The 26,369-nt window shown below is 54.2% G+C and overlaps 1 protein-coding gene across 1 annotated transcript in view; it reads right to left on the reverse strand.

The window, feature by feature from the left end:
* Positions 1-647: 647 nt before the first annotated feature.
* The window catches only part of LOC119517380 (katanin interacting protein), a 185,456-nt gene continuing 159,734 nt past the window's right edge, over positions 648-26,369 (reverse strand). Inside the window, 11 exon segments of the mRNA XM_037813957.1 lie at positions 648-2,546; positions 4,563-4,651; positions 4,788-4,948; positions 5,888-5,989; positions 7,823-7,962; positions 9,646-9,756; positions 10,760-10,824; positions 12,377-12,534; positions 15,008-15,173; positions 19,127-19,304; positions 25,461-25,539. Coding sequence (XP_037669885.1) covers positions 2,488-2,546; positions 4,563-4,651; positions 4,788-4,948; positions 5,888-5,989; positions 7,823-7,962; positions 9,646-9,756; positions 10,760-10,824; positions 12,377-12,534; positions 15,008-15,173; positions 19,127-19,304; positions 25,461-25,539 — 1,308 coding nt within the window. The 3' untranslated portion in view covers positions 648-2,487.

Here is a 26,369-nt window from a genome sequence, read left to right on the forward strand (position 1 = left end):
TCTTACCTGGCGAGAATGCTAGAGCTGGTGCCTGAGCTGTAATTTAAACCCCCTCAATGGAGCCTTATGCCAAGTCAAGGGCTTCTTTATCCAGAAGCCAAGAGCTGCCAACACTCACCCATCAAGGAAGCAGGAGAGTGGGAGACAGCAGAGAGGATGCCCAGAAATCAGGCGCCTGGGGGCTGGTGCAGGGCAACTCTAGGCCAACGATCCATACGATTGTCACCCGTGGCCTCAGCTCTCCCTGTGGCTGTGTCAGGATTTGTGCATTCACTAACAGCTTCCAAAGCTGTGTGATCTTGGGCAAGGTACTCAACCTCTCTGTGCCTCAGGTCCCTTCTCTGTAAAATGCAGATATTGTGTCTACATCGGAAGGTTATATGGATTAAATGGGTTAGTGCTTGAAACAGTGCCAGGCATGTAACCACCACTATAAATGTCTTGGCTATTATTATCTGTCTTACACAGCATAACACTCCTATAAAGTAGGCAGGGCTGAGATCACGACCCCATCTGCAAATGAGGAAAGGGACACTCAGGGAGGGGGCTTGCCCCAGATCACTCGGCCAGCCTCCAGTGGACTTGGACTCAGCTCCTAGAGGCACACGAGCTCCCTCCCTTCTGATCCCAAATCCAGCGCGGCAGGCTGTATTCTTGATAACATCTTTTATTGATTTTGCAAGAGAAAAAAATAGAAATTTATTTTAGAGTTAATGCCTCTATACAGCAATTTTTCCCCTCCTAAATTGCATGGTACATACAATTATCATAAACATCAGCTCAGATGCTGGGAGCCAGCGTGCGTCGCGGTTGTGCAGTCTCCCTGACGGCGCTGACCTGGACCGATGCCTCGGGCAGGAATGGAGGCTGGGGTTCCTTTAAAGCAACAGCCCTGGTTTCAGTCACTAGGAGCTGGTGTGCTCAGTCCCCCACTCCCCCAGGGAGCGAGCACTCTTGGGACTGTGTGCCCAAGAGGCCCCGAGATGCCAGCTGCTTCTGGAGGGTGAGCAGAGAAGCTGGAAGCCTGGAAGCTACAGAAATGATGGATCTCCTCCAGGAGAAACAATTCCTTATCTTCGCATCAGCCTTGCGCTCCAAATGAAAAGCGCATTTGCATAGCTGCTCGAGCCGAAGCCGCAAAGCCCATAAAGTACCTGCTCGGGCTCTTGGTTGCATAGGAACGTACTCAGAGTACAGTACCGCGGCGGGCCGGGCCGGGCGCCAGGAAAACAACGGATTAATATTTGGAACGAGAAATTACCCACCACTGGGAAACCAATTAGGTCCCTGATCCGAGCTTGTTACATAGATGGAAATAGATGCGTTCTGGGCTTCGCGCGACTGGGGGTGCAAGGCGCATTTCCAACTTGCCAGGAAGCGGCTGGAAGGGGGAGGGAGGGGGCCCGGGCAGCAAGACTGCAAGGCCTGCCTCCAAGGGCACCGGGGCAGGGCGGAAAGCAGGCAGGCGAGAAAAGGCCCGAGCAGCTCATGAGGGACGTGGCAGGGGAAGGCGGCGAGGCCACCTCCCTGGGGACGAAGTTCCAGTGTAGGAGGGTGTGGGGGGGGCGTGCCTCTGGGGCGCTGGTCCACAGCCTGCCTGCTCCCCCTCACCTACCTGCCTGCGCCTGGAGGACACGTGGACGGATTCTGCTGGCCCTCTGGGGGTCTGCAGCTGCCCTCCCACCCCCACCTGTTCTGCTCACTTCCTTTCCTCAGCAGGACGCAAGTCCTTGGCAATCCCTTCTCAGCCCTGCCAAGAGGACAGAGGCTCCTGCAGGCCCGGCTCCCCTGGGCAGGCATCTCCTCCCAACTGGGCCTGGGCAGGTTGCAGGGTGACGGGGTTGTGACCAGGCATTTAGGGGGCCAGGAATCAACCGCACTCTCTCAGCCAGCTCTGACAGCTCCCAAATGAGGCGGGGATACGTGGGGCCAACAGTGAGAAGGTGGGGTGTGTGTGTGTGTGTGGCATGAGGGCTTAATGGCCCCTCACTTGGACCTCTGAAGGCAGAGCTTCCCGCACACCCCGCACCATGCTGCTATTGGTGTGGAAAGCCTGGCACCCCCTGCCCCCACAGCCCACTGCCCTGCTTAGCCACACCCCGGGCCCTGAGAAGGCAGCTGGGGGGCCTCCCCAGCCCACCTCACTGCTCTGGGACCCGCTTTGCAGGATCTTACAGTAGATACACCCAGGGAAATGCCCCCTGGCTCCCTGCCAAGGCCCCAGAACTGCAGAGAAAATGGAAGGCCACAAGCAGCCTGGCCTCCTGCTGCCCATAAACCCTGTCTGTATTTTCCAGGGCCGCCCATCCCCGTGTCCCTGCCCCACAGCGGGCTACCCGCCCTCCGCAGTTCTCTTCCAGGCCCTGGGTCCTGGCTGGCGACACTGGGCAGGGGTGGGGTTGCCGAGCGGAAACTTGTGACAGCCCGCCCTGGCTGGAGGAAGGGCTCTCTGCTGGGCCGTCGGTCATGCTTCCCCTCTGTCCTCAGTCAGCACCACCACCGTCTCGCGGTCTCCTTCTCGCTTATGCAGGTTTTGGGGCGTAAGGCTGTCGAGGGAGAGCACAGAGGGACCAGAGTTACTAAATCTCGATCCTTGTGGGGATTTTCACCTCAGGGTGAAAGCCAAACTGCTGGGCCGCTGCCTGCCTCTCCCGGCAGACTCTGAACTTGGGGCTCCCGCCTGCTGATCCGTGCCCTCTACCCGGAGGAGGCTGGGTCCCGCCACTCCTCTGGGCCTTCTCCTATGCTGTTTCCTCTGCCTGGCAAATGCCTCCATCCTTGGAGATCTAGCTCGGATAGCACTTGTTCTGGGAAGGCCTTGCTGGCATCTACTGGCTTCCCCAGCACAAGGCCACCCCTTGGAAACAGTGATTCTGCTGGGGCTGGATGGCAGTGTGGTCTACTGGTCTCCCTCCACACCCCTGGGTGCCCCGGGCCAGGTGCGGTCGAGCTGTCATCTGGGGCTGGGGCCCGAGCTTGGTGCACCTGCTGTGTTTAAGGAGTTCCTCTCACGCGTGTGTATGAGGAGCTGGAGAAGAAAAGGAAGAAAGGTGTTTGGGGAAGCATCTGCCTGGGTCTCTGGGTCATCCCAAGAGGGGGCCTTGAAGGAGTGAGCCCAGCATCCAGGAAGGAAGGGAGGGCTCCCTGGGGGACAGGGCTGGGGGTGAGCCAGGGCTGGGGAGGAGGATGGGAAAGGGGTGGGGGCCTAGAGACCCTTCCTATCCCTGCTCCCTTTCTCCTGGGTGGATTCTGGCGGGAAAGCCAAGCCAGTCTCCACTGTTGCCTTGCAGGACACAAAGCCCTTCAGCCAGGTGTCCCGTTTGTGGCTCTCAATGCTGCCGTGCGGTGGTGGCAGGTGCCCTTACGGTGGGGAAACTGAGTCAGAGAGCGAAGGGGCTTCTCCAAGCTCCCACAGCTAAGCAAGTGGGTGGCTGGGATCTGAACTCAGTCGGTCTGACCCAAAGCAAACGCTCCTTCTACCACGCCTTTGAGAAATACATCTAAATACTGACCGAGTCCTGAACTTTTACTGTCACAAACCCATGGCTATCACCATCTGCCTTTTAGAATTGAGAAAACTGAGGCCCAGAGAGGTTCTTGGGCTTGCCCAACATCAAGGTGCCCAGGGTGCTGGGAGCACGTCTCCCAGACCAGCTCTTGGCCCCCAGATGCCCTCCCTGCTCCTGCCTCCCACCCCCTGGCGCCCTCCACGGGCCACAGGATGGACTGCTCTCAAAGGCTACTGTGACCATGTCACTCCCCTGCTCACCATTCCTCACTGGCTCCCATTTGCTCCCAAGTCAGCCCAGTCCCCTCCGCCTGGCAATCAGTGTGCTGGCCCTGCCTAAACCGGGCGTCCCTGGGCCCAGCACTCTCCACGGCAGCAGTACAAACTGCCACCAGGCCCTCGCTATGCCCTGCTGTGTCTCTCAACCTTCAGATTCAGTTCAAACAGCCTCTTCCCCTCACTGCACCCTCCTGCATCCTCAGAACCCCATGTGCAACTTGTAGCCCTCATCCCACCGCCCAGGCCCCAGGCCCGTGGCCTTTGGGGGCAGGACCCCGACGACTGCCTCCTTCACAGCCCAGCATCCAACACCTGGCAGAGAGCTGGCCCCAGAGGGCGTTTGCTGAGGATGTCCAGAAAGTGGGGCAAGACTCAGCCTCAAAAACAGAGCCAGTCACATTCCCCCGCTTGGCTATCTGGAAACTTCTCAACCCCTTGTTTGACTTGGGTCCTTCTTGATGCCACAGGGGGACATCAGCCCCAGGTGGGCAGGGCCCTTGACCACCTTTCCCCCTTTGTTACTCCCAGTGCCTGGCATACCACATGGCAGGTGCATGGAAGAAGAAAATTGGTATTTGGGCTAATAGAGGTGCCTGCAGGAAGAGGGTAACGTATCTGCCCCCATGGTTTTGCCACCACCAGCCCCTCCCTAGCTCCCCAGACAGGCTCCCAGGTGGAGAAGAGGGACCTGAGAGTGGGTGGGGCCAGAGCGGGTGTGCGACAGCCTCTCTCCAGCCCTGCTGCTGCGCTGGAGTGCCCAGGGGAGAGAACCTACCTGGGTCAACAGCACTCTGCTTCCTTTTAGAGTTGGTAACGATTTGGTTTTCATTCATCATCTGGACATCCTGATCCTCTACCTGGTCCCTGCAGGGAAGGCGAAGACAGGAGGGTTCCATCAATTTCCAGGTGGCATGGCCCTGTCATCCATCCTCGTGGTGGGGGGACAGGGCCCCGGCTGGCAGGGCCGGTGCAGGTGGTGGGAGGGCTGCGGTGGGCGCACCTGAGGGTGGTGTATTTCTCCTGGTGACGGAGCTCCGTGTCCTCGGTGAAGAGGATGGTGTGGTACGGCACAGTGGGCTCACACGTGGGGAGGATGCCCCCCACCAGGTGGCTCACCATGGCCAGGATCCCATTGTAGACCAGCAAGTCGTCCACCAGGAGCTGGGCAGACACAAAGGAGGGGATGCCTGGTGGGGCTAAGGGGACCCCAGCTCCCCACACTGGTCCTGGACCAGATGTCGGTGCAGTGGGGTGGGGTGGAACAAACACCCCCTAAAGCAGGGAACACATTCCAATGACCATTATCTATGTAAACAGTTACAGACTGTAATGTGAATTAGCAAAGAATATTTAACTAGCACATCAACCCCGTGATCTCAAGGTTATGATTGCTGAGGAAAAGGTAAATAAGATAAATGAGCCGGTTAAAAAACATCAACTGAACAGTTCAGGGGTAGCTGTGACTGTGGCAAAATTTAGGTAGCCCATGAAGGCCTGGAGTTTGGGAAACACAAATCCAGAGGGAAAAGCTCAGACTAGGTGGCTGAGCAGGCCTGGGTTTACCTTCTCCTTCCCGCAGTGACCCCTGGGTAGAGCATTTTGCTGCTCAGAGCCTCAGCTTTCTCCTTCCAAATTGGGTGCCAGCACCAGGAGCCTACCAGGGGCCAGGCCTGCGTTATCATCTCGGACCTTCCCGGCCGTCCGGCACTGCCTCACATCGCAGGTGAGGAGGCTGAGGCTCCAGGGGGTGAAGTACCCTTACCCTGAGTGGCAGAGCTGGGAGGCAAACTTGGGTCTCTGGGGCCCAGGGCCCCTGTTTGTCACAACCCAGAGTCACACCCCCCACCCCCGAAGGGCTCACTAAGCCAATGTGATGCAAGCCATTTTCTATTTTGTTGGGGTTATGCTTGCTTCTAATTACCCTGTGGAGGCTCTGAATTCACGGTTGGGGGGTAAATTTTCCTGCATCTGAGAACCCGGCATTTGTGGCTAAGGTTGCAATAGAGAGAAGTAAATCAAACTGCAACAAATGATAATTGCTGGCAGCCTAATTACCCACGAGCATAATTATCTCCGAAAACCCAGCTAATAAGTACTTACGCCAAACTCCTTCACCCCTCGTTGGGGTGTTTTCGTGTAATTCCAGAGTTTGATCATTGACACGGTGGTGGGCAGATCAAAAATCACATAAACCCGGTTCACCTGTCAGAGAGAGCTAATTAAAGCCAGCATGTTTGGAAACAGAGGCCCCGGGCAGTGCCAGGGGTGCCGGGCGTGGGTGGGGGGCGAGCCAGGTGGGCGGCCGGACACTGTCCCTGGTCTCCCCGGGCCAGCCTGGCTGCTCCGGGCATGGCGTGTGGCTCTCCTGCCGCCTTTCATCTCCTCAAAGCCCATCTTGAGTCAGGTCACGTGTGGCTGCGTTTGCAACAAACCGCTGAGCTGGCTCTTGGAAGGCCTGTTTTCTCCGGCCTGGTATGGCCTTCATTTAAATACCAGGGGAGAACTGGGCACCCTGTCACCCTTCCCCAGGTCAGGCCCCCAAACCAAGTCAGGGTCCCCTGGGACCAAGGGACAGTCCCCGACTCCGGAGTGGAGGCGCCGACCCTCCCAGCAGTCAGCACAGCCTTGACCCCCAATCGTCCTTTCCCTGGCATCATAAATTAAATGCAAAGCAGAGAGGCCCTGAGGCCCTGCGGGGTGATTTCTGGCCCGTGTCCTTGAACCTTCTGCTGGGGGAGCGGGGAGGGGCCGCCAGGTCAGCGGCGGAATTCAGCCAGTGGAGTAGCACCCGACAGCCCCGGGCAGCCTCCCCCCTCCCCACTTCCTGAGCCGCCCCCAACAAAGTCTCTCAGCTGTTGGGTGGCCCTTGCAAGACAGATTAGAGTAACGAGCGTTCAGTGGCGGCCCCAGGCCCCATCCTCAGCCTGTGGCCACACCGAGAATGCCCAAGAGGGTGTGTGTCCGGGGCAGAGGGGGTGTGTGGGAGGGGCAGCCTTCTGTTTGGACCATGGAAGCCATAAATGTTCTAGAAGGGGGTCCTCAACTCAGCTGCCAGGGAGGCTCAGGCAGGTACAAATGTCTGAATGCGACTGAGACAGGCAGGTGGGGAAACACTCCCCCCACTGAAGGCCTTTGGATGCGATGGTGGTAAACATGGCGCTGGCCGAGCTCAAGATGGCGGCGGGCTGGACGCCAGTGGGCCACCAGCTTGGGGCCCCAGGTCTAAGGGCAGACAGTTCTATGCCTTGTTCCCTTTGCAGTGGTGGGGATGGGCTAAGGCGCTGGCCTCGGCTCAAGGGAAGCTGATGGACCCTCAACTGGGGGTCCCCATTTGGGGGTGGCCTTTGGAAAACATGCCATAGAATTGCTGGGGTTGTACCTGCCTGTGGGGGTTTTGGGACACAAGGGCCTCTCCCTGCTGTCCCACGCAATCACATGGTGTAAGAAAAGGGTCCTTACTCTCCTTGGCCGTATCTCTTCCCCCCTCCTACCTTTCCTCCCATAATCGGCCAGGCCTTGTGAGGGGTGGCGTGCCGTGAGTCCCGGGAGCAGAGATGAGCAGGGCCAACTGCTGGGTCTGAGATTTGGGAAACTGAGTCAGTCGGTTGGCAGAGCTCAGCGAGCAGATCTGGGGCCAGAGAGTGGGCAGGGGCGGCCATTTTGGGGTCTGGCGCCTGGTGACATCAGGTCAGGGAGGAGCCGAAAGAGTGAGTGTGGGGAGAGGGCAGGGGCTGGGGGACGAGAACAGAGTGGTCTGCAAAGGGAGGTAGAGGCAGGGAAGAGGAGAGGCCTGCTGCGCTGGGTTCCAGGCTTCAGGTTCCCATGTGGCGCCTCCATCTCCCTGATCCCCCTGATAGGAATCACCCTCAGAGCAAGGAAGAAGAATTGCTGGCCCCGAGGAGATGACCCTTGGGTGGGGTTAACTTGGCCTGGGAGAAAGCTGCACCCCTGAGACCCGGGAGAGGAAGCCCCCATAACCCCTCCACCCCCTGTGACCCAGGGTCCCGAGCCGCGGGGGCCGCCGTGGGAACCCACCAGGCCCGGCAGGATCGGGGCCAGCCACATGTGCCTGCCGTCACTGGTGTCGTTCACTTGGTCGATGAGCTTGTCTGGGGTCCGGACGTCCCCGCACACCCCCTCCAGGGAGTTCACGCTGTCGGGGAAGGCGGCGATGTCTGAGGGGGTCTGTAAACGGCCATAACCCGAGGAGTACTTGGCCGCGAGCGCCGCCCAGGGCCGCCACCTCCATGGCGCTAATGGCCAGGGCAGCCGGAAGAGTGGCAGCCAAATTAGGCATGTTCAGGGGATAATAAGAGTGCGGGCAGATGGTGTGTGTGTGGGGGGACAGGGGCGGCCAGTTGCACATACGAAGGGGAGGAAACCAAGCAGAGAGCAGGCTGGAGAAGAGGGGGGTCTCGGGACTGCCGGAAGCAGGGAGAACAAACGGCACTGCTGCTGTGGAGGGCGGAGGGCAAACTCCGAGGAGGAGGGTGGGGGATGGATTCTGCCTTGGTGTGTGAGGACCGTGTCAGCACTGTCTCCTTGGGCATGGTGGAAGGATCTGGGGGGAGCCCGACCCAGCTACTGCTGCTCAACCGATGGGCATTCACGTGGATCAGGAGAGCCACAAAGCCCCGTGAGGCTTTGGGGAGGTCACGTGACATCTCGGGGCTCATTTCCTCAACTGTAAAATGGGTATAAAAACCTCCATGTTCCAGAATTGATGTGAGGAACTTGGAAGACTGACGTGGGCACTCTTGGTAAAATCAGTGAGCCTTACAATCCAAGGAATCCCTAATAATGATCACAACCATCAAGATATATTACTTCCTGATGAAGAGGATGGTGGCACCAAGGGAGGGGATGAGCAGGTCCAACTGGGATCCAGGGACCCAAATAAATGGGGTTAGACCTGCTCTGCACTTCCCAGACTGTGTGGGGTCAGGAACCACAAGCTCGTGCGCCCCCGGAGGGTTCAGACAAGTTACATGAGGGAGGGAGGGTTGCCCAGTGGTCTCTGGAGTCAGACCCCCAGCTCTACCTCTCATTGGCTGTGCCCCTTTGGGCAAGTTTACTTAACTTCTCTGTGTCTTGGGTTCTCCATCTGTAAAATGGGAATAACAACGGCACCCACCTCACAAGGCTGTTGCCAGGGTAAATGAGGAGCCATGTGACAAGTCTCGTCACAGTGCCAGGCCCTCAGCAAATATCAGCAATATGTTTGGGGTGTTGGGTGGGGGTGTGTGCCTGGTGGATAACAATAGTGAGGAGTGAGGACTGAGGGAAACTGGAAGGACACACGAGGAAAAAGGGCAGTAGATTCTCAGGCCCAGCCATCATCTCCATGCACAGCTACGGGCCCAGCATTGCCAAATTCTCACAAGAAACTGGAGATCACGTGAAACCTTTGTGTTTTTCAAATATTAGAAATATTAGAAACTTACTGGGCAACCAGTTAGCAAATTCTGGGGTGAGCATTCCATGAACAAAAGGTTCCACGGATAATACATTTGGGAAACAATGTGTTGAACATAGAGAAACAGGGTTCTTTCGGCAGGACTTGTCAGAGCCTTTAGAACTCCAACGTGCCTGTGGTTCTCCGAGAGTGGACTGCAGTTGGCAGCCTCTCCCAATCCACTCAACCACGGGACCTTTTGTTTTGTGGCACTCCTGTTAGGCATGCCCCTGCGGGCACGGCTGGGAACTGCTCTCTGCTTTGCACCCACCCCCAAGGGGTTGGCATCTGGCTCTAAGCAAAGCCCAGGGCCATTTGAATCCCAGGGCTTCTGCTCCTTCCCTGACCCTCCAGTGTCCTTTCCAGTCTGGGTGAAGCCCCGCTTCTGCCCTGGAAAGGATACTGTTTTCCGACAGAGGGATTTTCTCTCCCCGCTCGTCGTACAGCTCCAGGCCGGTCAGACCAATGTAATACGGGTCACCCCAGCTGGTCAGGAGCTGAAACTGGAAAATGACTGGAACGTGCTATTAAGGAAAACCAGGATTAATCTTCTGGAGCACAAAGTAAAACAATTACAGAGTTAATACAGGGATTTGATTTGTTTTGTTTTTGTTTTTGGTCTGTATAGATGAAAGAAGGAAAAATGATTTTTTTTCTCTGAGACTGAAGCCTGTCTAAATAGAAGTAGTCTCAAATTTCCTTGAATTTAAATTGCCTAAATAGATACATGTCTAGTATGCAGGAGGCTAAGGGGCGGAGGATGCACAAGCTCCAAGCATCAGGAAGGATGGGCCCGTGAAAGGGAGGGAGCCCCCCAATCCGCCATCATGGCCCCCATCCCACCCACACGGCCGGGCAGTCAAGCCTTTCCCAGGCCCTGGCCCCACTCGCTCCCAGCATTCCCGAGAGCAGGCAGGGCGGCCCCTGGGCGATGCCGTGGCCAGAGGCAAGACTTCCAGGAGTGATGAGGGAGCCGGCTTTGCAGCCAGGCAGCCTAGGTCCACTAGCCCAGCCCTGCTCCTTCCCAACTGTGTGGCTTTGGGCAAGTTACTTAGCCTCTCTGTGCCTCAGCTTTCCCAGCTGTGAAACAGGGATGTCAGCAGCAGACACCTCACTGGGTCGTTATAAGGACCTGGCTGACAGGCAATGCCCTGAGAGCAGGGCCAGGCCGTGGTCAGGGCTTGGGAAATTTGAGCTATTATCATTTCTATCTTCATCTCATGCCCTGTTTCCAAATCTACTTCTGGTTACAGTCTACTCCCTGGGGTGATCCCAGCATCTCTGACCACTCCCAGCAGGAGGAGAGGAGCCCCCTGGAGCCTTCCCCAACCTCCACCATGGGAGACTCAGGGTTTTCCTTCCTGGCACTCCGGCTGCCTCTAGCTGCTCCCACCCCCGGTGGGTGGCCAATGCCCAGACCCTGCGTCTGAGTCCTGGCAAGGCCTCTGTCTAGGGAATGGCAGGGAGCTGGCATCCCTCACTGCTTCCGGGATGGGGTGGGGGCAAGGGGAGGATACAGCCGCACGGCATCAGTGGCGCCTCGTAGTCCATGCTTGCCTGCTCCAGGCCCCTCGTGTCCAGCCTGATAAAAGACAAAAACGGCACCATCAAGCAGAAGATCCTGAAGCTCGGAAGCACTGTTCAGTTACCCGTTCAGGCAACAGACATCAAAGAAACACAGCAGTTTCGTGATCCCCTGGAGTGCCGTGGGGAAAAGACAGACAAGGTCCCTGCCCGCGTGGAGTTTCTGTTTGACTGATGTGGCCTGGGGCTGGCTCTGTGCCCGGCATCACTGCTCTCAGGCTTTACTGTTATGGATTCCGAGCACTTTTGTACCATGAGCCACTGATGGGGAAACCGGAGCACAGAGAGGGGATCTCTCTTGGCCCAGGCCACACGGCTGGTGGGCAGCGGAGCTGGATGTGACCCGAGGCTGTCTGGTTCCAGAGCCCACATCCGTACCCACCCTGGCTGCACTGCTTCTCCACGAACAAGGTAAGTCCACATGGTGACAGCAACTAGTGACAGGGTAGAGGGATGGGGTGGGGGCAAGCTACTCTAGGGGGCAGTCAGGGAGGGCCTCTCTGAGGAGGCGACCTTGAAGCTAAGGCCCACGTATAAAGAAGGTGGTGGTGATGGGAGGAGTGAGCGCCTAGCCTGTCAAGCAGAGGAACTGCCAAGAAAAGGCCCAGTGGTCGGAAAAAGCTTGGTGGTGGTGTTTGCCCCCGAAAGCACCAAGAGGGGCTGGGGTGGAGAGAAGCCAGGGAGGGAGGGGGAGGAGGCTGGAGGGTGGGGAGGGCCCTGAAGGCTTCGGCTTCTTGAGCAAGTGGCTTTACCAGCCCGAGCCTCAGTTTCTGCATCTGTAAAATGGGCATAATATTCCCTCTCTCAAGGATTGTTGGAAGGATTCCTCAAAGGGCAAATGCGAAGCCCCGGCCCCCAGAAGGCCCTCGGGAGGGAGAGCCCTCTCCTTCCCATTTCTCCCCATGGGCTTCTCTCCCTGATCCAGGCTAATCCCTGCCAGCCTTGGCCCAGTTTTCTTCAATTTCAAGGGCAATGTTACAATTAAGTGATTGTTCCCAACGACCAGCCCTAGAACCGATCTCGGCTACGGAAGGAAACTGATTTGCTTTTGCGAGCTTGGCCTCTGGCGTTTGGACACCAGGGGGTTCAAATGAGTAAACTTAATGTGGCATTTACAAATGGTTATGAACTTAATGCAACTGAGACTGGGGCCAGGCGATCCTGGGTGAATTCAGGAAACGTAACCTCTATTTTTCTCTCTGAGTCTTTTTAAATCAAGAACACAGAAACAAGAGAAAGAAGGCTCTTCCCCAAACCAGCCGGCGGGCGTCTCTGGGATTGAAGCACGCTGTCGCCTCTTTTCCCAGCAGGAAGTGCGACGAAGCATTTAAAATCTTAAGCACTCCAGACTGTGAAAAACCCAAACATCCCCAGACAAAGCGGGTACATCCCACAGGCTTCCAGAAAGGCTTGGCTGAGCTTTAGAAAACCAAGCCGAGTTGAAAAGCGACGCGTTTGATCATTTGAAAACCCTTTAGGTACCCACTTCAGAGCGCCGGGCAGAGCAAGCGGGCCTGGAGGGAAGGCTCGGTGGGCCCGCTCCCCCTCACCTCCTGGGCGGCTGGGGCAGCAGGCGAGGCTGTAGGTAGTCCACAAAGAGGATTTCTTGAGCAAAATCAAAGTGGCAGTTGCCCGGCCCCTTCCGGATGAGGAAGCCCTCTGGCGGGGAGACGCACAAGCCATCCAGGGTGACGTGGACAACCTTGGCCTAAGCAAACCAGAGAAAAACAGAGGCCTGAAGACAAGAAGCTGGCACAGAGGGACCTGGGCCTCCCACTACTGAGGCCGCTGGCTGTTGGCATTTATGACCCAGAGCCTTTCGTAGAGCTCCAGGCTTGAAAATAGCTGGGGCCGGAACCCCTGGCTGGGACCCACTTACCAGCATGTCCCCACCCTGTGCCAAAAAACGCCATCCCCTCCATGGACAGACAGGATATGTTTCAGGGCCCTACGTGACTGGGTCAAGGCCCTGCCCACCTCTCAGCTGTGGTGGCTGGAGATGCGGTGACGTGGTGGGCAAAGGAGGGTCTCAGGTGCTTTGACACCCGCTGTTAGCAGCTGGGCAAGTTAGTTAACCTCCACTTTGCCTCAATTTCCCCACCTGTTAAATGGGCACGATAAAGAGCGACCTTAGTTAAAGTGCCCAGAACAGAGGCTGGCCCAATGGAAGCCTCACTGCGGGTGAGCCTGTGCCATTCTCCTTCAAACCCTGGGCCCACTTGAGTGTCACCCCATGCCTCATGCTTCCCCTGGGCAGAATGAGCTGCTTCCTGGCCTCGACCTTCTTTCTCAGAGCCCTTGGCTCATCCTTCTTTTAGGGTGCGGTCTGGGATGCCCCAGGGGGACCAACTCTACATCCAGAGGACCTGGCACACAGGTGCTTGCCAAGAGCTTGCTGACCTGATGGGGATTTAGGCCAATATCCCCCCATCCCGTTGTTCTAGGCCAAATATTCCCACAGCCTTAATGGCAGGGCCCTGGGCAGGGGGTGGTGGGTGAGCAGGGAGAGCCAGCACCGGGGCCATGGACCTCGGGGTCAGGGCTCCTGGACACCAGACCCCACTGTCACGCTGAGCAGCATGGGTCCAGAGCTGACCACCCTGGTGGAGTTTTACCCTCGGGAACTGTGGAGGGGCCCCTTGGGGTGGAAAGGAAGTAGCCCTGCCCTGGCTCTTGTGGGCAGTTCCCGGGCCTGCACCCCTTTGGCACTGAGGGAGCCCCCCGCTAGATCAGAGGTCTCCTGGATGGCTGTGAGGTGGGAAGGGAAAGGCACCCCTCACACTGCACCCTGGCATCCGCCCTTGCAGGGTCACGTGCCTGTCTCCCTGTCTCTCTCACCCCGCCATGCCCATGTGTCACTGGCACCGAGGCTGTGGGAACCAGATCCAGGACACCAGTGCTCTTGGCCACATGTTTCCAGATGGTGAGTTTGGGGTAGGGAAGCTCAACTGGAAAGCCTGGAATCGCTCAAGGGAATTTAAAGGCCCGAGGGCATGTTCAAGGCAGAAGAATGCATTTTTTATTGTCCGTGTATCTGAGATTTTGAATGTGCTGAGCCCCAGAGAGCACATGCAAAGGCACAGGGGCGGTTTCCTGGGGATGTTGACCTGCACAGTCAGAGGGGCCGTTGCTCCGGGTGCCCACAGGAGGGGCTGCTGGCTCCGGTGAAGCCAACTTGCCATGTGTTCTTAAGGCCCAACAGGTCCCATGGAAGAAATCCTGTGGCATGGGACATTACAGGGAGCCCAGGAGTGGAGAACACAGGACCTGAGGCCCAGTCCTGGCTTCATCAACTTTCGTACGACAAAAGACAAGGACAAGCTTTGCGGCAGGTATTAGAATCATCCCCATCTCACAGATGGGTAAACTTAGGCCCAGACAAGTTAAGCCACTTGCCAAAGGTCACGCAGAGGTAAGGGTCAGAGCTGAGAGTCAAACTCAGATCCTTCTTGACTTGGGGCCTCGCCACATTGCTCTTTTGCAGGTGGCCTTCTTACCAGCACTTTTTTTTCCAGAGGGGACAGATGTTTGTTCATAGTCATATGAGGTTGGGGAAAAAAAAAAACAAACAAAAAACTGGGAAGGGGGCACTTGGGTATTGTTTTCCACTTTCTAATTGAGGCCATTTTGGAAGCCCCTCTGCTCTTGCACAGGCAGCATGGCAAGAGTGTGGGCTCAGAGTCGGGCCGACTTGAGCTGCAGCCCTAGCCAGGGGGGCTGGGCCAAGTACTGTACCTCTCTGAATCTTCTCCTAGTACCCTGAAAATGGGGTTACAAATACCTGCCTCCCAGAGGCCAATGAGAACCTAATAAAATGATGAGTGCATGTGACTGTCTCAGTTCAGGGCCTGACCACCCGAAAGAGCTCAATCAACAGCAGGGCTAATTTTACAAGTTGGGGGCTGAGTCTGCTGAGACCTCCCCACACTCCCTCCCCCCCCAAAAAAAAACCCACAAGACTCTGCAGTTCCCCAAGTCTGCGCTGGGTTCTTTAGCCTACATCTGCTGCATTTGCAGAAGCAGAAGGAAACAGCAACATGCTCTCTCCCTGGCTGTCACCCCCCAGCTCCATTTGGAAAGTTCTGGAGGATTTATGCTCCTCTCCCGCAGCCAGGCCAGCCATTCATCAAGCGCCGTTTCCCTGACAGTGGACTGCGCTCGGCCGCCGTTCCCTGGCTTACCCCTCGATAGGTGTCCTCGGAAGATTTATTGTAGTTCCAGAAGCGCAGGCCCGCGATGCTCTCGGCTCTGTCGAAGCGGACAGTAACCACGTGGTCCTGCCCCGGCGAGAAAGGGATCAGCCACATATGGTCGTCCTCCATCGTGACGTTGGCCCCATCGATTAACCTGCACGGGGCGGGGAGGGAGGGGGCGCTGGGGGCGGCTCTGTGCACCCCGGAGAAATCAGAGCCCGGGGACCTATTCATCTCCTCGCTCATCCCCCCATCATGATGCCCAGTGCCTGGCTGAATTAGCCTCATTAGGGCCAGGGTGACAAATTGAACCCATGCTTAGGGGCCATCTCTCATCTGGAAAGTTAGGCAAAAAAGGAAAAAAGGAAAAGGGGAAATAAAACCCCTGTCTGTGCTATTTCAAGTGCCATGTGCAATCATTAGGGTCAAAAACAAAAAACAAAACAAAACAAAACAAACGAAAAACAAAAAAGGAAAAATGTGTCATTTGTAAGGATCCTGCAACTCTGCCATCCCATATTTGGGATTTGGGATTTTTTTTCCCTCAAGAGGAAATAGAAAAGGCTATTTGTACAAAGACATTCATTCAGTGTTTTTTATAATAGCAAAACAAACAAAATAAACAACAGATAAGGTTCCCAAATAGGGAAATCATTAAGTAAATCTGTCCCATTATTAAAACAATCATGAATGATGCAGTCACATAGAAAAGGACACCGATTATAAATGCTGCAAAATGAGGACACGGATCAGGTAAGATTTTGCAAAAGTGAAAAGCATATTGGTGTTAGAGGGGATGGTAGGTGACTATTTCTCTTTATTTTCCAAAAACTTTTTGTAAAATTGCTGTATTGACTTTGTGGCACAACTGGAAGGACCTCTAGCCCTACTTTCTTGGGCTGGACAGGGTGAACCTGGCAGCTCTTGGCTGGGGACAGGTGCTTCTGGGGAGTGGAGCTGGGCAGACCAGGCTCCTCGAGCCACAGAGCCTGGCTGTCCCAGGGCAGTGCCCAGTAGTGCCCTCCCTGTCACTGCTCCGAACTTCGTGCCCACATCACACTGCCTTCCTTTGCTAGTTTCTTTGTCCTCTGATCTGTACGTCCTGCCTCTTCCTCCTCAACGTCGCCTGTGTCTGTCTCAAGGCTGGCGCTGCCTCTGGGATGCCCAGATCCCAGCCCCTCATCCCAGCTCTCGTCCGTATGACTGGAATGCAACCAGGAAGCCTGGCCCTGGAGACGGGCACCCCACAGTCAGCCTCTTGACCTCCTCTCTCCCGTGTTCCTGAGCCTCCCCTACTCCACACCCTCGGACTCCTGGGGAACTCGAGGTGGCTGAACTGGGCTACTGCTCCATATCCTAAAAATACACTTTAAAAAAAAATTTTTTTTTTAAAGTTTTGGATTTGGAATAAATTTTCCAATCCATGTGTTCATTGAAGGAAATAATGTTTCTTTTTGCTCTAAAAGGCTGTCGTTAAACTGATGGATGGTATGGCTCACAACTGAGGCATCTTAAGACTGAGGACGGTCAGCAATTCAACCCTGCAGTGCTTGTGGGGCAGCTGCCCCAGAAAGGGGTCTGCCTCCATAAAAAAAGTGCTGTCTGAATCTGAGAGTAGAGAGAATTGCTGAAACATCTGCAGCTGAGAGCAAAGGGAGGCCCCCTACAGATGCTTCCAAGAACATCTAAATCAAAAGCCTAGAAACCACGAACAATTCAGTGGCAATGGGCACCACTACTGGCTAGACCATGGTCTCTAAATAACATTTCCCACTAAAGGGAACCAAGGCCTCTTGGAGAAATGGCTGATTCCACGGGTCTGGGACAAGAAAGGCACAAGATGAGCCTGCCACATCTTGTCACATTTCTGTCACATCTGAAAACACGACAGCTGTCAGAGACTGCTATTGTAAAAGGACACTGAGTCATTGCGACTAAGTTCCCAGTGTCCACGCAGGGCAACCTGGAGCATCAACAAGGATGAAAACTGCAACGGGTTGAAACCTACAAACACAGTGTGTTTAAATCCATGAGTTAAAAATGATACTCAAAGTCAAACAAACAAAAACTTTAGAAGGTGCTAGAAACCCAATTTGTTATTTTGAAAACTGAAAACTAAAGGGAAAGAATCAAACATTTCCCCGCCTTTCCTGCTTGAACGGTACCTCAGGGCAACCAAACAGGACCTTTTCTCTTTATTGAGGGAATTTCAGCAGGTGAATGAATGGCAATGAATGGAATGGCAGGATGCCAACGTCACCGTTTTGAATCCCTCATGGATGAATGGCTCATGCCCTGTGCATCAGTGGCCGTCCACATCACAAAAAGCTTGACAAGGAGGCACTAAGTACGTCTTGCTGGAAATACACCGCAACATCCAAGAAGTTTTCCTGCGTCAACAGCCAAACTGTAATTTCATCGGGCCTCTGGATCTAACGCACGATTTACCGCCAACACGGGATGGAGTGACAGCTTCAACACCACCATGGGCTGCAACCGGCTAAATCCAGACTGTGGCAAAAAGCCTGGTTTCTTCCACAGAAAAATTCCAAGGAAAAACGGAAAAAAAAAAAAAAGATGGAAGGGAAATCTGAAAATTATGAGAGGCTCAAGAGACACACACAAACCAGCCACAACAGATATGGACCTTATCTGCATCTAAGGGAAAAAACTGTTAAAAAAGAAAAACCAAAAGATTTTCAGGGAAATGTAAACACTTGCCGGATATCTATAATTTAAGGGATAATTGTTAATTTTTTAGGTGTCCTAATGGCACTGAGCTTATTTTCTTTTTAAAGTCCTTATTGTATAGCGATACACATTGAACCGTTTAGAGATGAAATGCTGTCGGCCCTGGGATTTGCTTCAAAATAGTCTGGGGTGTGGGGTGGTGAGTGGGTGGGGTGTGGAGGAAACAAGCTAGGCTGAGGTGAGCACTTTGGCAGCAGGGGGCCTCCGAGTCTAAGCAGGCAGGAGTGTCCTCTGCCAAGATGCGGGGGTCCGAGTGGCCCCTGAGCAGGCAGTGACAGCAGGGATGAGGGCCACGGTTATGGGGTGCTTTAAAGGAAAGCAAGGGGGAGGCTACCATTGACCTGCAGGTGCTCTGGGCCAGGCCAGGGGGCAAAGCTGCGATGTGACAATCGATCTCCCTCTGACAAGGGGAAACTAAGGCTGGGGAGTCAATGTAGCTTAGTGGCTAAGTGCCTGGACCCTGCAGACCTGCTGCATTCAAATGATGCCTGACACTTAGCCACTCTGGATGACCTTTGGCCAGTTTTTGACCTCTTTGCACCTCAGTTTCTCAGCTGTAAAGTGGGATGATAATAGTGCTTTCCTCCTCGTACTGGTTGAGGCTTAAATGGATGGGTACCTGTGACCTGTGGCCAACTGTGGTATTTAATCCTCACTCAAATAATGACAGCTATAATATTGCAGTATATTATTATTGGAGAGGTTAAGAAACTGAACAGCCTGCAAGGGGTGGAGTCAGGATTTGCACCCCCATCTCCCTGACTCCCTGAGAATCTGGGTGCTCAAACCTCCGGGCAGAGTCCAGGCCTGGCAGCTGACCTGAGCAAGAGGGGCCAAGCCCCAGAGTGGGTTACGAGGCCCCGGTGGACAGATGTTGAAGCTTGTTCCCTTATTGACGTGACCCAACCTGGGCTTATGAAATCAGACAGGTGCAAGGGAAAGCGCAGCCACAGTTGCCTGCTGGGGCTCCTCAGCAATCACCTCCAACCTCAAGGAGTGGGCAGAAAGTTTTCACTCCCCAAGAGGTGCAGGTCGCTCATGCCTAAACACAGAGTCACCTGCCACAGGGACTTATCGAGCAGCTGCTGTGTGCCAGGCACTCCGCTGAGCATGGTGGAGAAAACACAAACCACAGCTGTGCTGGAAGGATGAGAACTTGGTTTCAAATCCTGCCTACACTGCTGGCTGCGTGGTCCTGCAAGGGTCATCTCCCTTAACTGAGCCTCAGTTTCCCTCTGCCTCCCAGGGTGGCTGTGAGGAGGTGACACTGGGGTACTGTTTGATGTTTGCGTAGACGCAGAACAGGTTCCCTGAAGCCCGGCTGCCCTGAGGGGTCAGCTGCTTATAGGCTCTTACTTGTCCAGAGTCCGGGAGTCGTCAGTGTACTCGGGGAGGTCATTCAAGTCTTGGGGGGAGGCGGAGAGCTGGTGCAGGGTGATGGGCAGGGCCTGGCCATCCTTGCCCACCACTTCCAGGCCCGTGAGCCCCAGGTAGTGCAGGTCCCCCCAGGAGGCAGTGAAGTTCAGCTGAAGGCCTGCAACAGGAAGGAAAGTGGCCCGTGAGCAGCAGGGGCTCTGGAGGCAGCCGCCCTCGATGGAGATGGGGGAGGAATGATGCCTTTCAGCTGCTCGTGGCTGCACTCCTCTCTCCCACCCCAGGGCCTCTGCACGAGCTGTTCTCTCCCTCTGGAAGTCACCTGGCCTGGTTACCCTTCTGTGATCACTTCCTCAGGGAAGCCCTCCTGACTTCTCTGACCAGGCCAAACCTCCATTCATAGCCTGCCCTGCCACTGTCAACCCCGCCCCCCACGCCTGGGTCACCACTGTCATCCTGTCATTTGATAAACATCCGTCTGTCCTGCCAGATGGTTAACTTCCTGAGGGCAGAAACCCCATCTGTTTTCTAGACCACTGTGTCCCTGGAGTATGACACAGGGCTTGGTGCATAGTAGGAGCTCAGTACAAGGTGAAGGATGAAAAGAGTCCCTAAATGAGGGCAGTTATGTCAGTAAGGCACACCACCAGAAAATGGACAGTTTCTGTGAATTGGTCACTCTCATGACGATTCATGGGGATTCAGTGTAAAGAAAGTGACCAGTGGTGACATGCCCATTCTTTTACCCCTGCCCCACCCTGGCTCCACTGGAGATGATTTAGAAGTGACCTTTGGCCCTGGGAAAAGATGGCCCAAGGGAGTCATTTGCCCAGAGACTTCAAACCGAACGCATCTCTGGTCAAGCCCTGCCACGTATCTGGCTAGAACATCTTTTTCTTAATGGTCTCCCCATAAGAGCAGGACCAACCACAGTGAACGCTTCTACCCCTGCCTATTTTAGCACCATTTTGGGTGGCTGGGTTCTAAAGATTTGCACTTTCCAACTTTCCCAGAACCCCAGCACCGTAGAGCTGGAAAAGAAGGAACCCAAGACATCATCTAGTCCCACCTTGTTTTATTTGAGATGAATGATCAGGAGCCCAGAGAGGTTAAAGGTCATTCTTGGGGCTACAAAGTGAGGCCAAGTCACTCAACCTCCCTGGAGCTTGGTTTTCTCTCCTGCTCCACTGTCATTTTCCAACATTATTTTTTTTAAACTCAAAATTCTTAGATCCTTCCATTATATCAAGGTAGTTGTGAACATCTAGGGGGCAGGTGAAAACGGCATGTGGCTCGCATAGTATCTCACATCTTCTCATGGCTAAACCCTGGGTAGAGTGTGAAAATGGTCATAAATTCCTCCCACTTCTAGGTTCTCGCCATTTTGCAACATGGCTTTGCTATTGTTCCCCCCTAGGGATGGAGTCCCTCTCTCTACTTCTCAAATCTGGGCCACAAGGTTTTCTTTGGCCAGTGGCATGGTGCAAGTGTGACACACACAGAGGCTGCAAAGCTCTGGTGCACTGGGCCTTGTCCTTGCTTTCCATACTTGGAACCTTGAGACTGCCATGTGAAGGGGCCAGGGGGCCTGCTGGACGATGAGAGACACGTGGTCCTGTCACCCCTGCTACTCTGGCCAACAGCCTCCTGACATCCAGATAATAGGTGGGGCTATTCCAGATCATTCAGCTGCCAGCCCATCTGCCAGCTGACCACAGACACATGAACAGACTCAGCTGAGACCAGCCAAGTCATCTCAGATAAGAAGAACCACCAACCAATCCACTGAATTGGCTTGTTCAGCAGCAAAAGCTACAGATACACTCCTTCTGATTACTGGGTCTGTGTTCAAACGTCTTCTCCTTAAAGGCTCTACACCCTCACCCTGCTTTATTTTTCGTTCATAGCACCTACTACTTGCCAATATAGCCCACATGTATTTGCCTATTTGTTTTCATACGTCTCCCTCATTAAGATGGAAGCTCCCTGAGGGCAGGGGCTCTGTTGGTTTTGTTCACTACTCATCCCCAGAGCCTAGAACAGTGCCTGGCACAGAGATGCGCAATAAATGTTTTTAGTAAGTGACTGATCAAAGAGTAGGTGTCTAGTAAATATCTGCCAGTGAATGAACCGAAAAACAAAAAAACAAAACAAAACAAAAACAAAAACACACTGGCTTTCACCAAACTCATAGTCAATGGTGAACAAATATTTACTGATCATTTACTATGTACCATGCCCTGTTCTGGGCATTGGATATGGGGTAAACCATACAGCAAAATCTCTGGACTTGGAGTCTTCATTCCAGTGCAGACAGACAACAAAAGTGGAACACATAAATAAATACAATAGTTCTAAAAGATGATGAGTATCATAAACAAACAAACAGAAAAACCCAGAAATGTGATAGGGTGTAACTGATGGGGTGGAGGTGGGGTTCAGGGTCCTCTGAGTAGGTGACATCTGAGCTGAGCCCTGGGTGATGAGAAGGAGGCCACCACACATTTGCATTTCTGGAAGAACCTTCTGGGCCAAGAGGACATAAAGAGTAAAGGTTCTGAGATGAGAACAAATTCAACCTGTGGCTGGAACCAAATGAGTGAGGGAGAGAGTGGAGGAAAAAGTTAGGCAGGGGCTAGCTCATGTTAAGAAGTTTGGATTTTCTTCTAAGTGCACTGGGAAGCTACTGGAGGGTTAGATTTTTAAGGAGGGGAGTGACATGATCTGATCTGTTCCTTGGAAAGCTCGCTTTGGTTGCTGCAGGGAGGATGACTCTCTAGGGAATCTGGGTTCAGGGCTGTTGCAGGAGATTAGACAGGGTGGTAGTGGTGAAAATGGGGGAGAAGTGGACAGATTCAGAGGCAGCATTGCTAGGACTTCTCGATGGCCTGGATATGGAAGTGAGGGAAAGAGAAGTTTTTGACCAAAGAGATAGTGGCTGTGGGTACCATTTCCTGAGACAGAGAAGGCCTGGAGGTGGAGGAGGGAGTGGATTTGGGTGACAGGGAGCCAAAGGGATGTGAAGGGAGAAATGCCACCTCCCTTATGAGAACAAAAGCTGTGGCATCTCAGACTCTCCCAGGCCTGCAGTCCTTTTGTTTGCCTGGCAAGATGCACTGTGCTTCCAGACCTGATTTGGGTCTGTTCTGAAAGTGATTGCTCTCCTTTTTGAGCTAATATCCATGCTCCATATTCATTCTCCTCTGGTGTATCAATTAGTATTTATACAAATGGAAATTAATTTTGTTTTTTCTCTCCCACGTCTCAACCCTCTCAGCTCCTCTCCTATTCATCACCGCTGATATTTGCAAAACTTCCAAAATTAGTGTCATCTGCAAATTAGCAAGTCACATAACCCCTTTCAAAACATTAATAGGATTGGCCGTATTTACCAACCCCAACGCATCCCTGCGGGGTACTTTATTAAAGCTGCCTCTGTTTGAACAGGCTGGTGAAGCGCAATTTGGACTTTGGAAATAGGAAAAAGCTGAGGGTTCAGAGAAGAGATTCAGAAACCAGAGGCCTCAAAACATGAGCAGATACTTGGAGGCGACACTTCTGCCTTCCCACTGAGAAGAGAAGCAGAGAAATTATACTTTGGTTGCAGAAGAAAGGTCTCTGGGCTTGACTCAAGGGCAAAATTCCCAAAGGCACCAGAATAACATTTCTGAGAAAGGTCAGGAGGCAGTTCAGTGGGAAAGACATTTACAGAGCAACATCTTTGGGGAGATTATCAAATGAAGCAGACAGTGATTGCTTCTGCCTGGCCTGATCCTGGCCCACGGATTTTCCTCTGGAGAACGGCCCGGCTCTCAGTCCCTGGTGTTTGGGTGGCTGACCCCTCTTGCTTTGGCTCCAGGGGTGGGCGTATGACTCGGGCTGGCTGATCTCTGTTTTCCATCTCCCACATCCCTCCCTCCCCGCCATGGTGAACTGAAGTGAGCTGCAGTGATTGTTTTTAAGGGTGGGCACGTGACCCAAGCCAGCCAAGGGGAGCTAACTTTGGGACTATTATGGAACCTGTTAGGAAACAAGCTTTCTTTTGCCTGGGATTGTTGCGTGCAAGGGGGATGAAAACCCAGAGCTTCCTGGAGCTCTCCTGTGGACAGAGCCTGAATGAGAGAAAAGTAAGAGGGAAGAAAGCAGAGTGGAGAGTGGAGAGATGGGGCGAGAAGCCAAGTCTTGATGACTTTCCCACCTGGGTGGGAAAGGAGAGACCCCCTGACATTTTAGTTGCTTCTGTCAGCAAATTCCCTGTTAAAACTCAGTTAGAAATCTGTTTCCATTGTTCACAAAAAAAAGGAATTCTGACTAACACAGGGGAGACCCAACCAAACAAGAATCTACTGCTGGTTTCCTTGGAGCCTAGTTCAGGACATGAGGTGGCCTCTCCACGAGCCTCGGGCAGAGCCGGGAGCAGTGTTGGTAGAGCAGGGAGGTCGTGGGCTTTGAATGCCCATGATGGATGCTTCCTTCCATCCCCGCGCTCGGTTCCACTCCTGGTGTCAGTCCTAGCTGTGTGACCTTGGGTGGGTTGCTCAGTCTCTCTGAATCTGTTTCCTAATCTCATCTGGACAGTGAGATAACAAGAGCAGACTCATGAGGCCACTGTGTGTTCAATGGACAAGGCAGGGAGACCCCCTAGCACGGTGCCTGAACGGGAGGCAGTCCCAAGCTGCGAACCAGGCTCTCGGCTAGCATTAGGATGGCGCTTTAAGTTACTGTTCTGAAGAAAATGAGAGAGTGTCCTGGCATGGAAGGGGCTGTAAGGATTCCAAATAAGGCCTCTCCTAGTTTTCTAAGAGATAACTGTGTTGGAGTGGGTGAGGGAGAGAGGAATTTTCACTGGGGACAATAGGGAAGGAGGTGGGATTGCAGCGGGGCCTTAAGGAAGCGGGGTGTGGAAGACGCCAGGGCCGCTGCCCAGATCCCTCCTTCCGCCCGTGGCTGGGAGCACAGTCGGGTGACAGCTCACAGCTGAGTGCGTCCGACCTGGTACTGCAAAAGGTCGCGGCCCCTCCCCGGAGGCAGCCCATATCCAGTGATGCGGTGATGGTGGCCCAGACTCCTCGCTCGATTCAGGACAACTCTGAGGGGCCACTCCAGTCTCAGCACTCCCTGCAGAGCTGGCTGCGGCCCTGGTGTGAATGCATGCAGCCCGATTCCCTCTTGCACGCCCTCTCCCTGCCCATAAACTCCCTGCACGCTCATCTCCACCTCAGAGTGTGCTTCTCGGGGAAGCCAGTGGGCACCGGTAGGATCAACAGGCAGAGAGGGCGAGGGAGGGCATATGGGGCAGAGGGCACAGAGCGCACAGAAGCCCACAGGTTAATCGGGAGACAGGGGTGGGGAGGAGCCTGGCAAGAGAATGGCCGGAGCTCTGAGACGTTGCTTCTTTCTGGAGATGCTGGTGGGGAGGAGAGGGGAGGGAGCATGCCATGCCACATCTGTGTTTTCAGAAGATAACTGGAAGCCGACGACACGCACGATGACACGCATGGGGGAAAGAAAGAGCAGGGAAGTGCTGCTACAAGGGGCGAGGCGACAGATCAGAGTCAATTGTGACCTTGGGTTGGAAGACTCCCCCCCTGACGACAGAAGTCCTGACGAGGACGTGCATGGATTAAGAGAGGAGCTGGCTGGAAAGGTAAAGGGAAGGAGAGAGAACAGCACAGTCCAAACCCAGATGGGATTTACTCAGAGGTGGCGAACTGGCTGCCTGCTGGCCAAATGCACATTAAAATGTCTTGTTTGGCTCATGCAGTGTTTTGAAACCTTCTGAAATTAGTCACCAATGTTTACAAAGCTGGAGATTTCGTGTAAAAATCTGGATTTCTGATTTCTGAGAAGTCAAAAGACCAGGTGCCCTGGGCCCTTTGTTCCTGCTGCTCTGCCCCCCTACCCCCCACGCCCCCAGCAGGCAGATGTAGGTTTGCTTTGCTCACACGTCCGCTTTGTGACGGGGTTTGAAGGGACTGATGGATGCCCATGGTCCTTTCTGCCTCTTATGTCCTCTTGTTCTACATTTTCTGGGCTCTAATTGCTGCCTCCCAGGCCAGGGCCACAGCGAGCAGGCATCTGCATGCAAAATGCAAAAATGCTCCTCTGGGAGGGCAGAGTGCAAAGAGGCAGGCGTCCTTTCTCAGGAGAGATACAGTGCTGCCAGGGCCAGTGAGCCAAGCGCAGGCCCAGCATCTCTGCACAGTGCCCGACCTGCCTGACCATCCAAGGAAACCCTGCCCCAGGTGGCTCCGACCCTGCCCCCACCCCTGAAGTTCCATCTTCCACCCATTGCTGCCCCGGAGAGGATACTCACAGATCCCGTGGTAGACGCCTGGCTCTGGCGTGGTGATTTCGGGGATCGGGGGGCTGCGTGGCAGCTCTGGCTCTGGAACCTGCACATCAGTTGGGGGGAGAAGCAGAGGGAAAGGGGGTGGTTTTAGTGATGCCCACAGGGATGGCTGGCTGTTTGTCCAGATACTGCTGCCCACCTCATGCCCCAGGATAGTCCCTGTGTCTTTTCTTGCATTTCATGTTAGTGGAAGCTCCTTAACTAGATATAGGGGCAAGCCCAGAAACCCTTGGTTTGAATCCTTGCCGGTTTCTCTCATTGGTGGGTGAGGGGCTTGAAGGTACCAGTCAAGGTGTTTAGATTTTCTTAAACAGGAAATTGACCCAATAAATTTTTATCTAGGGGACATGAGAAAGGAAGGCAGGCAGGCAGACAGGGAAGGAGAATGGGAGAATTCAAACTATAGACTGCTTTTCAATGCTGGGTGATCCTGAATCAGAATCTCTAGGGCTGCGGCCTGGGTATCTGCATTTTTTAAAGCTCCCCAGTTATCTCCGTGTACAGCCAGGATAAAGAAGGCTTCATCTACAGACAATCAAAAGTGGGCTACCACACCCTGATTCTTGGAAGAGGGAAAGGGTCTCACATAGAAAATTTGCCTCTTAGATCTTTATACTATAAGTTAGGGCAAAAGTAGCTTTTCTGCTTCCCAGATAGGAAAGCTGAGATGCAAAAAGAAGTGAAGTTCTTTGTCCAGATCTCAGAGTTTCCAGTTCCAGTGACAACCTGATGAGGCCCACGGCCCAGCCCCTGGAGACAGCCTCTTTGGGGCCCCTGGCCCGGCAATGGGAGGGAGGGTGGGAAGGAGGCCTGCTGGCCGCACCCCTCACCTGAGCAGCCCTCAGGCCATCCCTTGCTCTGCCTGGGGCCAGA

Source organism: Choloepus didactylus, chromosome 21, assembly GCF_015220235.1.
Source record: "Choloepus didactylus isolate mChoDid1 chromosome 21, mChoDid1.pri, whole genome shotgun sequence".
Taxonomy (NCBI): domain Eukaryota; kingdom Metazoa; phylum Chordata; class Mammalia; order Pilosa; family Megalonychidae; genus Choloepus; species Choloepus didactylus.